This window comes from Danio aesculapii, chromosome 15 (genome assembly GCF_903798145.1).
Source record: "Danio aesculapii chromosome 15, fDanAes4.1, whole genome shotgun sequence".
Classification (NCBI taxonomy): domain Eukaryota; kingdom Metazoa; phylum Chordata; class Actinopteri; order Cypriniformes; family Danionidae; genus Danio; species Danio aesculapii.
Genome location: NC_079449.1, coordinates 28,594,112 through 28,607,529, shown reverse-complemented (window position 1 = coordinate 28,607,529; position 13,418 = coordinate 28,594,112). Strand labels below are relative to the sequence as shown.

The 13,418-nt window shown below is 35.2% G+C and overlaps 1 protein-coding gene across 2 annotated transcripts; it reads left to right on the top strand.

Annotated features, from left to right (window-relative positions):
- Window positions 1-85: 85 nt before the first annotated feature.
- On the top strand, window positions 86-12,824 carry map6b (microtubule-associated protein 6b). Of its 2 annotated transcripts, XM_056473033.1 has the most exons (4): window positions 86-1,192; window positions 4,124-4,340; window positions 8,209-8,248; window positions 11,167-11,253. In XM_056473033.1, the coding sequence occupies exons 1-3, from the start codon at window positions 471-473 to the stop codon at window positions 8,242-8,244; spliced, it is 975 nt and encodes a 324-aa protein (XP_056329008.1). In that variant the 5' UTR covers window positions 86-470; the 3' UTR covers window positions 8,245-8,248; window positions 11,167-11,253. The 2 variants fall into 2 exon arrangements, with proteins under 2 accessions (XP_056329008.1, XP_056329007.1); XM_056473032.1 differs by lacking the exon at window positions 8,209-8,248 and having other exon boundaries at window positions 11,167-12,824.
- The last annotated feature ends 594 nt before the right edge of the window (window positions 12,825-13,418 follow it).

Genomic DNA, 13,418 nt, shown 5'->3' with positions numbered 1-13,418 from the left:
AGCAGTGGGTGGATGGGTGTGTGTGTGTGTGTGTGTGTGTGATGTGTGCGTGTCAGTGTTGAAATGGTTAAATGAGCGGCGTCTCCACCCGAAGCTGACCAGACGCTAACGGCTGCAGGTGACAGTTCACTCCGCAGACCACCAGAAGCACGAGAAAACCGGGGCGGTGTCTGGTCATACAGCTGCTAATGAAGTCTGCAGGTGTCCTGTTTTTTTAACATTGAGATTTTTCGTTTCCATCTGTAACTGACAGAAAACAATCACATCGCCGCTGTCGAGAGGAGTGCGCAAGCGCGTGCGCTGCGAAAACAGGGAATTTCGAGATTCTGGAAGGATTTTTTTGCATCGCAAGGAGAATTTAAATAGAGGAACATCGTCGGCTTGATTGTGAATTCGATCTGAGACGTCCTATTCCTAATTTCGGGATCGTTTCTCTCCAATTTTAAGCTTTCGCCTCGCCGTTATCGATCATGGCATGGCCCTGTATCACCAGGGCTTGCTGCATCAACCGCTTCTGGAGCGAGCTGGACAAAGGTGACATTGCAGTGCCTTTGGTTTTCACCAAATATTCAGACGTGGCCGAGGTGCAACATTTACACCCCCAGCCCAAACCGGTATTATCACAGAAGCCGGTGGCTACAGAATCTCAGCTCGCTCATAGCGCCCATCAGGAGGTGTCGAGCAGAGCGACTCACGGCGCCGCGGATGCCGCAGCAGCAGCATCTCAAGACGGCTCCGGCGCGTCGGTGATGCGCGAGGATTTCAAAGCCTGGAGCGTCCGTCCAGAGCGCAGCTGCAAACCCAGAAACCAGTATCAGCCATCAAAGACCCCCTTTATCAACGAGACCCAGTATCAAAAAGACTACAAACCCTGGCCCATTCCGAAGAAAGGAGATCATCCGTGGATCCCCAAACCCACTGCAGCTGCTGCGCCCTGCAAGGCTGAGAGCAAGTTCTCCAAACACGAGCAGGCCGCTGCTGAGGTGGAAACTGGCGTGGAGAAATGTGAGATTGAGGAAAAGCAGCACGAGAAAGAGAGTAAAGAGAGGAGAAAGAAGGTAGAGAAGAAGGAGCCCGTGTCTGAGGCCATCAAAATGGAGAAAGATGTTGCGGTGGAGGGAAAGAGGAGGTCTGCTGCAGATGCTCTTAACCGGCAGATCAAGCAGGAGGTCACTTCTGGAAGCTCATATAGGTAATTATATCATGTTTTATTTAATTTTTATAACCTTTCAATGCTGTAATATATAAATATTGTCTGTCAGTTGAATTTCATGTAGGCCAATTGCTTTAATTTTAAATAAACTGATTTATTTTGACAGTATCTATAACTTTTTGAATGTACTGTGATTGGCCTATTCCCATCTACCATTTTGTGGCATCTAGAGCATTTTGGGGGAATTAATTTTGGGTTATTAAAAAACAAACTAAAAATCACTCTTGATGTTATTTTTTTTAGATTGTCACAAAAAAAAAAAACTCCCTGCAGTGTTCTGGGAAGGTTAACTTACATGTTAACAGTCCTAGAATGTTATTAGTTTTTCTAAAACACAAACCATTACCAATACTGTTAGGGGAATGTTCTGTGTTTTAGCTATTGGTTTTATTGATTACGTATTGATGTTTATTGACATTTTCAGTGTCATTTTCAACATCTGCTATCAATGCTATTTTTAGCTGATGAAATAAATACTTAAGAAGTCAGCTATTGACTAAATATAAAAGATTTGCAACTTCTTTTTTAAATGCATTAATGCATAAGGTATATAAAATGTCTGGGGCCTGTGGGGCACAAAGAATTTTTGTAGAAAAGGTAAAAATATAAAATAAGTTATTATGAAATAATTTAACTAAGGAATTGAGATAATAACATTAAAGTAAATAATCAAGAATTTAAGAATAAATAAAACAATAAACTGTTAAATAAAAAAAGGAAAGTTGGAGTAAAATAATTGCAAGAAACTTACCACAAGATGATTATTCAAGAGCCAAATTAATAAAGTAATACATGGTACATTTGCCCCATTCTATTGGTCACCTTTTCAGTTCTGGTCTTTTAATGTATTAAAATAATTATACTGGTCATTTGCTGCTGAGAAGTGTACATTTTGGGGTAAAATATATTTTAGTACAAATTAAACAACTATAACATATATAATGTCTAAGAAAAAATCAATTAACACTATATGTAAGAACAAAATAAACTAAAATAATATCATAATATAGAAAAGTCTTTTTAAAAAAAAAATTAATTCGCCCCTGTTGTTTCCTTGCTGTGTCTGAGGCTGAAATATGTCGAGTCATTCTTGATTGTACAGATTATTTTGTGCACACTCACTCTGCATGTACTGTAGGTGTACCACAATAGATGCACTTTATGTGTTTGTCCTGATTTTTTTAAGAAGTATTTTTTGTTTTGGTTGAGTTAAAGGTGCTTAAAGGAACACTGCACTGTAAAAAACAACAGTCAACTTCATCAAATGAAATGAGTGTAGTTAACTCGAAATCTACTGAAAGTTAATTCTACTCATTTGAAAAGAGTTTTGAACTCAGTGTTGAAGGTAATGAGTTCATTAAATACCTCATTACTTCAACTTAAATGGAGCAAGTTCACAGTACTCATATAGATTCATTTTTTAACTCAAATGGTTTGTAGCAATCGGTTTCCTCAAATGGTTTGAGTTGCCTCAACTTATTGGGTTTTACAGTACTCAGTTGGTTTGAGTTTTTTTATTATAATTATTATTTTTGTAACCTTTTTATTGGGATAGGATAGTGAAGAACAGACACAAAAGTATTGGGAGCAGAGAGAGGGGACGGGTCGGCATAGTACCACGAGCCGGGAATCAAGCTTGGGTCACCGTGAGCACCATGGGGTGCTATATGTGCTTCATTTATTGGGTTTTACTGTGCTTAAATTGCTTCTTTTACTCAAATGAATTAAGTTCACAGTACTCATTTGAATTTGGTTTGTTGCAATCGGTTTCCTCAAATTATTTGAGTTACCTTAACTTTTTGGATTTACAGTGTAGAAATAGAACATTTTGGAAATAGGCTCATTTTACAACTCCCTTAGAGATAAACAGCTGCGCTTTACCATTCTTGAATCCAAACAGCTGATCTTCATGTCTGCCAGGAGCATTTTTAACTTAGCTTAGCACAAATCATTGAATCAGATTAGACCATTAGCACCTCACTCCAAAATTTCAAACAAGTTTAGATCATTTTCCTATTTAAATCTTGACTATTCTGTAGTTACATTGTGAACTAAGACTGAAAATGAAAAGTAGCTCTTTACTAGTCAGATGTGGCTAAGAGGGGCGACACGGTGGCTTAGTGGTTAGCACTGTTGCCTCACAGCAAGAAGGTCGCTGGTTCGAGTCTCAGCTGAGTCAGTAGACATTTCTGTGTGGAGTTTGCATGTTCTCCCCGTGTTTGTGTGGATTTCCTTCGGGTGCTCCAGTTTCCCCCACAGTCCAAAGACATGTGCTATAGGTGAATTGAATGAACTTAATTGGCCGTAGTGTATTAGTGTGTGTGTGAATGAGTGTGTATGGATGTTTCTCAGTACTGGGTTACAGCTGGAAAGGCATTCGCTGTGTAAAACATGTGCTGGATAAGTTGGCGGTTCGTTCCGCTGTGACGACCCCTGATAAATAAAAGCACTACGCCGAAGGAAAATGAATGAATGAATGGTATTGCCAGGAACTATACTCTCATTCTGACATAATAGTCAAAGACCTTTGCTGCCATACTATGGCTGCAACAGGCACAATGATTTTATACAGCATCTGAAAATAGTCCCCAGCTAGGTGAATAAATAAAAGGTACTGTGTAGTATTATTGCTCCTGCTGCAGCCATGGTACTGCAGCAAAGTTTCTTGATTATGATCTATGCTAAGCTAAGCTAAAAGTGCTCTCGCCCGACCTGGAAATTTGCTGAATGGATTTAAAATTTGGTAAAACTCTACTGTTTACTTGGGTGGAGGGGGCTTGAAATATGAGCCTATTTCCTAAAAAAGGTGGAGTGTTCCTTTAATACTGACTTTACTCTCTTTAAACAGATCAACTTTAGATGTCTTCTAAATAAAGCATTGCCAAATTACAAATCACTTTGTTTCTCTAGGAGGGAGTTTAAGGCTTACAGAGACGTCAAGCCAGTGAAACCAATTAAAGCAAAATCTCAGTACAAACTCCTAGTGGGGGAAAAGACCAACCTGGAAACGAGTTATAGCGCCACTTTTAAAGGAGAACAGGCCAAACCTCAGACCACAGACAACAAGCTGATGGAGCATCGCCGGATACGAAGCCTGTACAGCGAACCGAGCAAAGAGTCCAGCAAGGTATCATCATGATCATGCAATTTGCAGAGCTATATTGCCATTTTTATTACCAAAGCAATGAAATTAACAACTCCTGATATGGGGGTGATCATCAAGAAGTTAATTACACTGAGAGAGTGAGTCTATCTGAAATGGTTTATTTTATGGGGCTCTAACATTTGTCAGGCTAATGCTGTCCATTCTGACAAAGAAAAGAAAAATGCAGGGGTATCATTTACTCAAGCTTATGACATACCATGTGATGTTTTAGGATTAAATTTTTTCTCATTTATATTTTAATTTTTTTTATTTTAATGTTAGTAATTTAGTGTATTTGCAATTTTATTATTTAAATTTCTATGTAATTTAAAAATATATATATATTTTCCTTTTTATATCAGTTGGTTGCCTTTTTTACATTTTCATCTAATGTTTATATTCTATTATATCTCTTTTTGAGTTGAATAGAAACAACAATTCTAATATTTCCATTGTAGTTAGCCGCTCATTTCATTATTTATTCTCTTAGAAGACATTTTGAAGGATTGTACTGGTCACTGTTTTTCATTAATGGGATTTTCCAATTTAAAAAATGAGCAATAAAAGTGTGTCTGTGTCTTAGCTGAAGTCATATCCAGCTTTCTAGGACAAACAGATGGATCATTTGCCATTCTGGGAACTGTTAACTACTGTCATCAGATCAATGAATCTGTGGATTACTGGATTACTCTGAACTGCAAATCACTCAAAGTCAGTTAAATTAAAGGTTCCAAATTTTGTGTTAGAGGTCTCTTACCATAGGTTTCCTTCCATCCGAAGGCAAAACAACACTGCCTTTTTTCATAATGTAATGTGTAGCATCAGCTCTTTCCTTATAGTATCTGAAGTGGTCCATTGAATGATCTGGTTTATGTTAACTCTGCCTTTCCGAGAGCTTACTCTGCTCTGATTGGTCCGGTACCCTGGACTGTTTTTTTTCTGTTGCTGCTGATAAGTTGTATCAACTAAATGCATGGATTTGTTGGATTTGCTTTTGCAGCACAGAAAACAGCATATATTTAAATTGTTGACATGATCTCTTCTAGGCCACAGCTACTACACTGAAAAAATGATTCATTGGATTTACTAAATCTTTTTAAGGTTGCAAACAATTAATATGGGATGAATTTAAACACTAATTCAGTTGATCAATACTAAATTATTTTCTTTTTGTTTAAATTCAGCCCATATAAATAGTTTGCAACCACGAAAAAGATAAGTCTAAATCCAATTAATCGTTTGTTTCAGTGTACTAGTGTTAAATCAGTAATTGTTCAGGGGTAGCCAATGAAGTGACCCCAAAAAAGTTATGAACTTTGGATCAATTTATTTCTGCCACACAACAGGCTCCTCATCAAAAGGTTAGTTTAGTCTTTTGATTTCTTTGGCTGATCAAGGTTTGGTCACTGTAGGGCTTTCGGTGCAAATTCTCTTAAACGTAAAGACTACTGAGATACAGATCTTTACCCTATTCACCGCTGAGCTGGAGAGCAATTCCATCTGCAGCGTTAAAACTTTTGCACATTGATAATCTCCACATTCTCTACTTCTTCATATATTGCCCCCTCTTGGATTTGTCTTTCAATGATGATCAGCCTTTTTGAGAGACTTGACTAAGTTATTGACACTGTAATGATTCTTGAAGATTGTAATATCTAGAATCACAGATTTTGAGCAAACCTTCTCTTGCTGTTCATCTGGACAACCTGCTGTTGGGTTTCAGTTTAGAATGGCTCACCATCTTGGAAACTCAGTAAAAGCTGCAAAGTTCGGGGTTTGTCTGAAAATTACCAAGATTAAAGACCCGTTCACACCAAGCGCAATAACTATAAATATATTTGCATCTATGCTGACGAACACTAAAATCTGTTTCTTTTTAGTCTAATGCATTTAGCATAAACCCCTTGTAAACAGCAGATGTCCTGAGTGTATCTAGCCCATCTGACCAGTGAATCTTTTTTTTTTATTAATTAATCTAATCAAACAAATTTAGTCAGTTTAGTGGAATAAAAATGACAAATTATTTTCCCAAGTTTTTTAAAGGAGACAACACAAAAATGCTGGAAACTAGCACTGGACACATGAGGTACTTTTATTTTGATACTCCAGTTTGCGTTACTATTTTATTAATTATTTGCTTTGGTACAACAGTTGTTTTCTAGAATATTATCTTTAAATAATCTTTGAAAAGGGGGCTTAAGATCAAGCAGTGCTTCTCCACAATATTGTCATCTGTGGCTTTAAATTGCACCAGCCATTTATATTTTAATGGATTCTGACTGGCTGTTAATGATTTTTTAGTTTATTTGCTGCGTAAAAAAATTCTTACATCTTAATCGTTATAGATGGGGTCTGAACTTGAAAATGAATGGTGACTTTTAGAATGATGTCTTTATCGTTATCGCAATGCTATCTCACAGCAATTGATAACTTTTTGATTTAGGAGATAATTTGAATGAAAGCGTATGATCTCAGTTGTATAATTTAGTATGATTTGCTTATCCCCCAATAGGTTTAGGGGTGAGGTTGGGTGCCACGCCTCCTTTTAAAATTCATTCGCATTTTCGTACAACTGAACTCCTACAAATTCGTACGAATTAGCCACTAAACTGACAGAATGCAAAATAGTTACGTTTTCTTGTGAGATTGGGCTGGCTATCATGTTTGGTGTGAACGAGTACTAATAAAGACTAAACAACTTGTGAAATATGCTTAAAAGAAAAAAAGAAAAATACTTTTCTTATACCCATATAGGAAACTTCAAAAGGAACTAAGCAATGACCTTGAAATTAAAGAAATTGTATTTTGATTAGGGGTGTAATGGATCATGTTTGATCCGTGATTTGTAAGGATTGCAACCCACGGTTCAGAACAACATTGTCAACAACATTGAACAGCAATCTCAACACCCGCACAACATGAATTATAAATGTTTATTATTTATTTATTTATTAATCCTTCGAATCGCTGCATTCAAATCTGTATTTGAAAAACACAGTCGAATAACACAGAAGTACTGGGATAACAGTTTATAGTTTAGATAAATCCACTGATGATTATGGTAAAGATTGAAATCTCCATCATATGCATTTAACTTGATGCTCAAAAATGAAAGTTGTAGGCAGCAATTACATTATTTAACCAATAGGTGGTTAATGGCATCAAAAATATGCACTGAATAATTCTTCAAAAATGACACATCTAGCAATGAAACATGAAGTTTTATAAGTAAATAACTGAATCATTTATTGAAAATGAAACTAAAAATAAATATTGATTGTACATATTAGATTTCTACATTTAGTGTGCTCAGCAACAGTAGTAGTATAGTGAACTTTTCACAGCACTGAATATTTTACGATCTCTTTTTTATTCAGCAGATTATTTCTTCATTTTATTTTTAATAAAATTACAGATTTTAAGCTCTGTTTGTTAAAACAAAAAGTTTCTTCCAGTGCTGTTTTGGTAAGAAATGGAAAGCAAATTACATTTGTCTTCTCCCCTTTTTGGCTGATCTGAAAAATGGTCCGATCCGTGAATTAAAAACCCTAATCTGATCCGAACCATGAGATTTGTGATCCATTACACCACTAATTTTGATCTTCACTCCACATGAAAGGGAATATCTGAAAACAGTGCAGTACATTCTTCAAAACGTTGTCTTCCACAGATTGAATACACACAGGTTTGGAACAACATAAGTGACTCAATAAGTTATAGATCTTGACTTTTTTTTTTGGTTCAATTACAACCTGAAATGTACAGCAAACATACTGAAAGAAGCAGGTTTGTGTAGTGTTGATGTGCATGTAATGTGTTGATGTAGCCCCTCCCTCTCTCACTCTCATAGGACGGTTCTGACAGTGACAGCAGCTCTGTTCAGTAGTCAGGTGTGTTCAGTGACTCTTTTGAACAGCATGAATCTGGAGTATCTCACCATACAGCTCCACCATCACAGAGACCCCGGTTTCGGGCTGATTCTGATGAAATCCTCTCCACTACGAGGATTTGCTGAACACAATATTTTGTTTTGCATGAAACTATAGTATCCTCACTATCAAGAGGGGCTCTTTTCGGCTTCCATAATGCGAATGATTTATGCAAGGTTACCGGCTTCAGAAAAATTGTGAGAAAGTGGTCGAGTGATGATAGATACTAATAGGTTTCCACTCCATTAGTATCAAAACTAAGCTCACCTGGATCACTGCAATATGCTATCATGCAAGGCATGCTAGAATATATGGTAACCTCGCAAAATAGCAGAAATCCACTATGGTACATGGATTAGTTGCACATTATTTGTTATAAACCTTTGTGGCAATTTTGATAGCTTGCTTTACCAGACTTGGCTGTCATCAACAACTAACTGCATCTCTTATTTTGAGTATGCAGAACAAATCACCTCTTGTTTTGAACACATCATCTGCATTTCGGACATTCAGCAGGGCCTGAAAATCACATCCTAACACGTATTTCTGTCATGGGATACTAACTTGGATGCCACGATACTAATTGAAACATGATTCACTTTTTCAGAATTGTTTTATTGACATTATTTGACATAGACTGTTTGCACTGAAGGTGATGATTATGGAAAATATGCACTTTCCTTTATTATTTATTTGTTTGTGAACAGAATGGTGCACAGGGTGTGTGAATGTTTATTATCAATTTTTTTTTGGTAAAAATTACAAACACAAATGTGAAAAGGGATAGTTCACCATTATTTACTCATCCACTCTTCTCTTTTTAAAAGCTATTTTAGGATCTATCTATCTATCTATCTATCTATCTATCTATCTATCTATCTATCTATCTATCTATCTATCTATCTATCTATCTATCTATCTATCTATCTATCTATCTATCTATCTATCTATCTATCTATCTATCTATCTATCTATCTATCTATCTATCTATCTATCTATCTATCTATCTATCTATCTATCTATCTATCTATCTATCTATCTATCTATCTATCTATCTATCTATCTATCTATCTATCTATCTATCCTACCTGACAAAAGTCTTGTTGTCGATCTCAGCTGTAAGAGCAACAAATATTAACTTGGCTTCTAGTTGATCATTTGGAAAAGTAGCAGAAGGTCGATTTTTCTGATGAATCATCTGTTGAACTTCATCCCAATCATCACAAATACTGCAGAAGACCTATTGGAACCTGCATGGACTCAAATCAGTCAAATATGGGGAAGGAAAGATCATGGTTTGGGGTTACATTCAGTATGGGCGTGTGTGAGAGATCTACAGAGTGGATTGCAGCATCAACAGCCTGAGGTGTCAAGACATTTATTTTGGTAAAATAAGCGTAATCTAGAGGCCTATCTAGATTATCTAGAGTCAAGTTATTATTTGTTAATTGATAAAAATGCAGCTATATTATTCTAGTTTAAAACAACTGTTTTGTATTTTAATATATTTTAGGATTTAGATTATTCTTTTTTTGCAAAGCTGAATTTTCAGCATCATTACACATGAGCCTTCTAAATGATCAATTAGCTAATTTGATGCTTAACAAAAATGGGTATCACTTTATTTTGATGGTCCCTTTAGGTAACATTGCATCTACATGCCAACTAATTCTCATCAGATTATAAGCAGACTGTGTAGAAGCTGTATTAGCAGATATTAAGCAGACAGTCTACTAACACTCAAATGAGACTTAATTGGCATGTAGTTGAAATGCAACTTTTAGTCAACAAAATGTGCAATAGGGACCATCAAATAAAGTCTTACTCAAAAGGTATTATTATCATTAATGTTGTTCATTTTTTAAAACTTAAAAAAAAAAAGTATGATTATTTTTTAGGATTTTGGGTGAATGAACAGTTTACTAGAGAGACGTTGAAATAGAAATATTTAATAAAATTCTACTTCTCTTCAGTGCTACCTTTGATTAACTTAATGCATCCTTGCTGAATAAAAAAAATATTATTTACGTACCAATTTTCATTATTAACTAGTGGCTTATTACCTGCCTATTATTAACGTTTATTAGTACTAATAAAGAACTTATTCTTCATTCCTACAAATAGACATTAAACACATCACCTATATGCCATAAAACTGCAAATTAACTATCAATATAATAACTTTTATTTGATTGTAAAGCAATAATGTGCACCTTTTGTAAAGCTGCTTTGAAACAATAACCATTGTAAAAAGCGCTGTACAAATAAACTTGAATTCCTAATACCTAAACCTATTAATTAAAGCAGCAAAGTGGTAGTTTATTGAGGCAAAAGTCATAGTTAACGGTTTATTAAAAGCAAGAATTGTACCTTAAAACAGTATTTCCCAACCCTGTTCCTGGAGACACACCAACAGTACATATTTTGGATGTCTGGATGTCTGTTATATGATCCATTCATTTCAGGTTTTGGAGTCTCTTCTTATATTATGAATTGATTCAAGTGTGTTTTATTAGGAAGAGGTTGAAAATGTGTACTGTTGGTGTGCCTTCAGGAACAGGGTTGGAAAACACTGCCTGAAAATAAAGTAACCAAAAAAAATCCCAAATGTTTAAATACTATATGATAAAAGTAATAATCATATTTTATCTTTTATTTATATATATATATATATATATATATATATATATATATATATATATATATATATATATATATATATATATATATATATATATATATATATATATATATATATATATATAAGCAAACAGGAATAATTAATCATACACAGAATAGACTGAGGTTTGTTTGTGTGTGTGTTTGCAGCTTAAAATAATGCACTGAAATCTCTCAATCTGTTTTGTTCTCAATCATAGGTGGAGAGGCATAATTTATCACTTACCAAGCCAAAAAAGACACCAAGCCATAGCAAAACAGTGAAAAAAGCAAAGGAGAAGCCTGTCGCTGGGAGCCAACCTGCCAAGAAGAAAACCTCAGTGAGCAACCAGGAGCCAAAGCCAGAGGGAGGCGTCACCAAGAAGAGCAAAGAAATGATCAACAGACTAGCTGAGGCAAAAGATTAAGTGCACTTTTGTGTTTTTTTCTGTCTTTATTTTTGGGCAGAGGGGTTGAGGAGGCTATAATACAGAATAGAGGACTCTCATCCCCTTGTTCATGACCTTAATCTAATGGCCTGACTCTGATGGTGTCTTTACCTACGTATTGTAGTGGATCAAGGCTTGTCTGCTTGATTTGTCTTGACTTGTCTGGTCTATTACGAATCTATCTTTGCTTTCGCCTCACGTCTGCTCCCTTTCCATACACATCAATAGCTTTTCTCTGTGGCAAAGATGATTCACCCATTCCCTGATGCATGCGGCCCCTGAACAAATGGCCTTATTATATGAAATAAGGTTTTTGCTTTCTCTTGCATTGAAAGATAGTTATTGCAGACAGGATCGGTTGTTTCTTTCTTTCAAGCAATCTCATTTAATGTGAGTTTGAAGTATATGGACCACTTGAATTAGCATTGTTGCCATGAGACATCTAAAGATAAATAATATATACAGTATATATGAAATTCTGACTACACTGAATATGGCGCAGTGTGAGCGAAAAATCTTCTTGTTTATTGGTTATGACACAAATCTGATGGAAATCATGTGGCGCTTTGTCATATCCAGTATTGACCGATGCTTCTGTGGCGCGATTTGATGCGAATGACAATGGTCACGTTTGGTGTTAAGCCCAAATATAGAGTTTAGTGCAGTGTTTCCCAACCCTGTTCCTGGAGGCACACCAACGGTGCATATTTTGGATGTCTCCCTTATCTCAGACCCATTAACTTCAGCTTTTGGAATCTCTTTTAATGTACTGATGAGTTGATTCAGGTGTGTTTGATTAGGAAGAGGTTGAAAATGGGTACTGTTGGTGTGTCTTCAGAAACAGAGTTGGGAAACACTGCCTTAACACTGGTTTAGTGAACATGCGCAATTGAATTAACAGCCTTTAAAAGGATATCCCAGTTGATATTGTGGGAACACATGTCTAGAAAGATTCAGTTTGTGCGTATTATCTAAATTATGAGCAATAAAATGTGTTTAGGATTGTATAAAGAAGAAAAGGGAGTATTTTCTCCTCACAATTCTCAACAAAGTAGCGAATGTTGCTTTTGCTGTCTTCAGTAATTTGTTGTTTCGATGGCCACACCGTATCAATATAGATATGCTCAAAACTTGTTCGGTATTGTTGGTTAGTATTTTAAAAATATTAATAATACTAAACAGGTATTTCTTTCATATGATTTCTGTATTTTTGTTTATGTTTGTCCTTAAACATTCAGAGGTGACTTTATATTTTCCGGAACACCTAGTTCTAAAAGGTACAAAGATATCTTAAGAGTACTGTGAGAATTTAGGAAAATGCTGCCATTGGGAGGTTTGAAATGAAAGCATTTTTTTTATAAACAATCATATTAACTTGAACACTATTAACTATTTAATATTATTTTTCCTCATATTTGGGTTTGCTATTAATTGCCAATATGTGTTATGTGGATGTGAGTTGATATTTAGAATAATTATCTCATTTTATATACATTCGAAGACAAAATGATAATCCCCGTAAAATTTTTATATTACTTTTATATTAAAATCCAAAATCAAACAAAATGTGCTTCAGGGGTAATTAATGTGTCAGTGCTCTTTAGATAAGGGATTCATAAAGATAAACAACAAAATCATTAGTCCAAGGCATTCGAAAAGTAAGTGAAAAAGCTAAATAGCCTTTAATAATAGCCATGTTCATAAAGGCTTTTTAGCTTTTGTTGTTTTCTTTTATATATTATATACATTAACAATAAATTAAATAAATATATTAAATAAATATATTTAAGGTCAGTAATTTTTTGATTGGCTGCAATACAAACCACTGTTGTCTAATGACTTGCCCAATTAAGTTAACTTACCTAGTTAACCTAATTAGTTAAGCCTTTAAATTGCATTTTAACCTGAATGCTAGTGTTTTGCAAAATACCTAGTAAAATATTACATCACAGCAACAACAAAAGAAAAGTCATTAGAGTCATCACAGCAAAGACAATAGAAATTAGGCATTATAAATGAGTCAT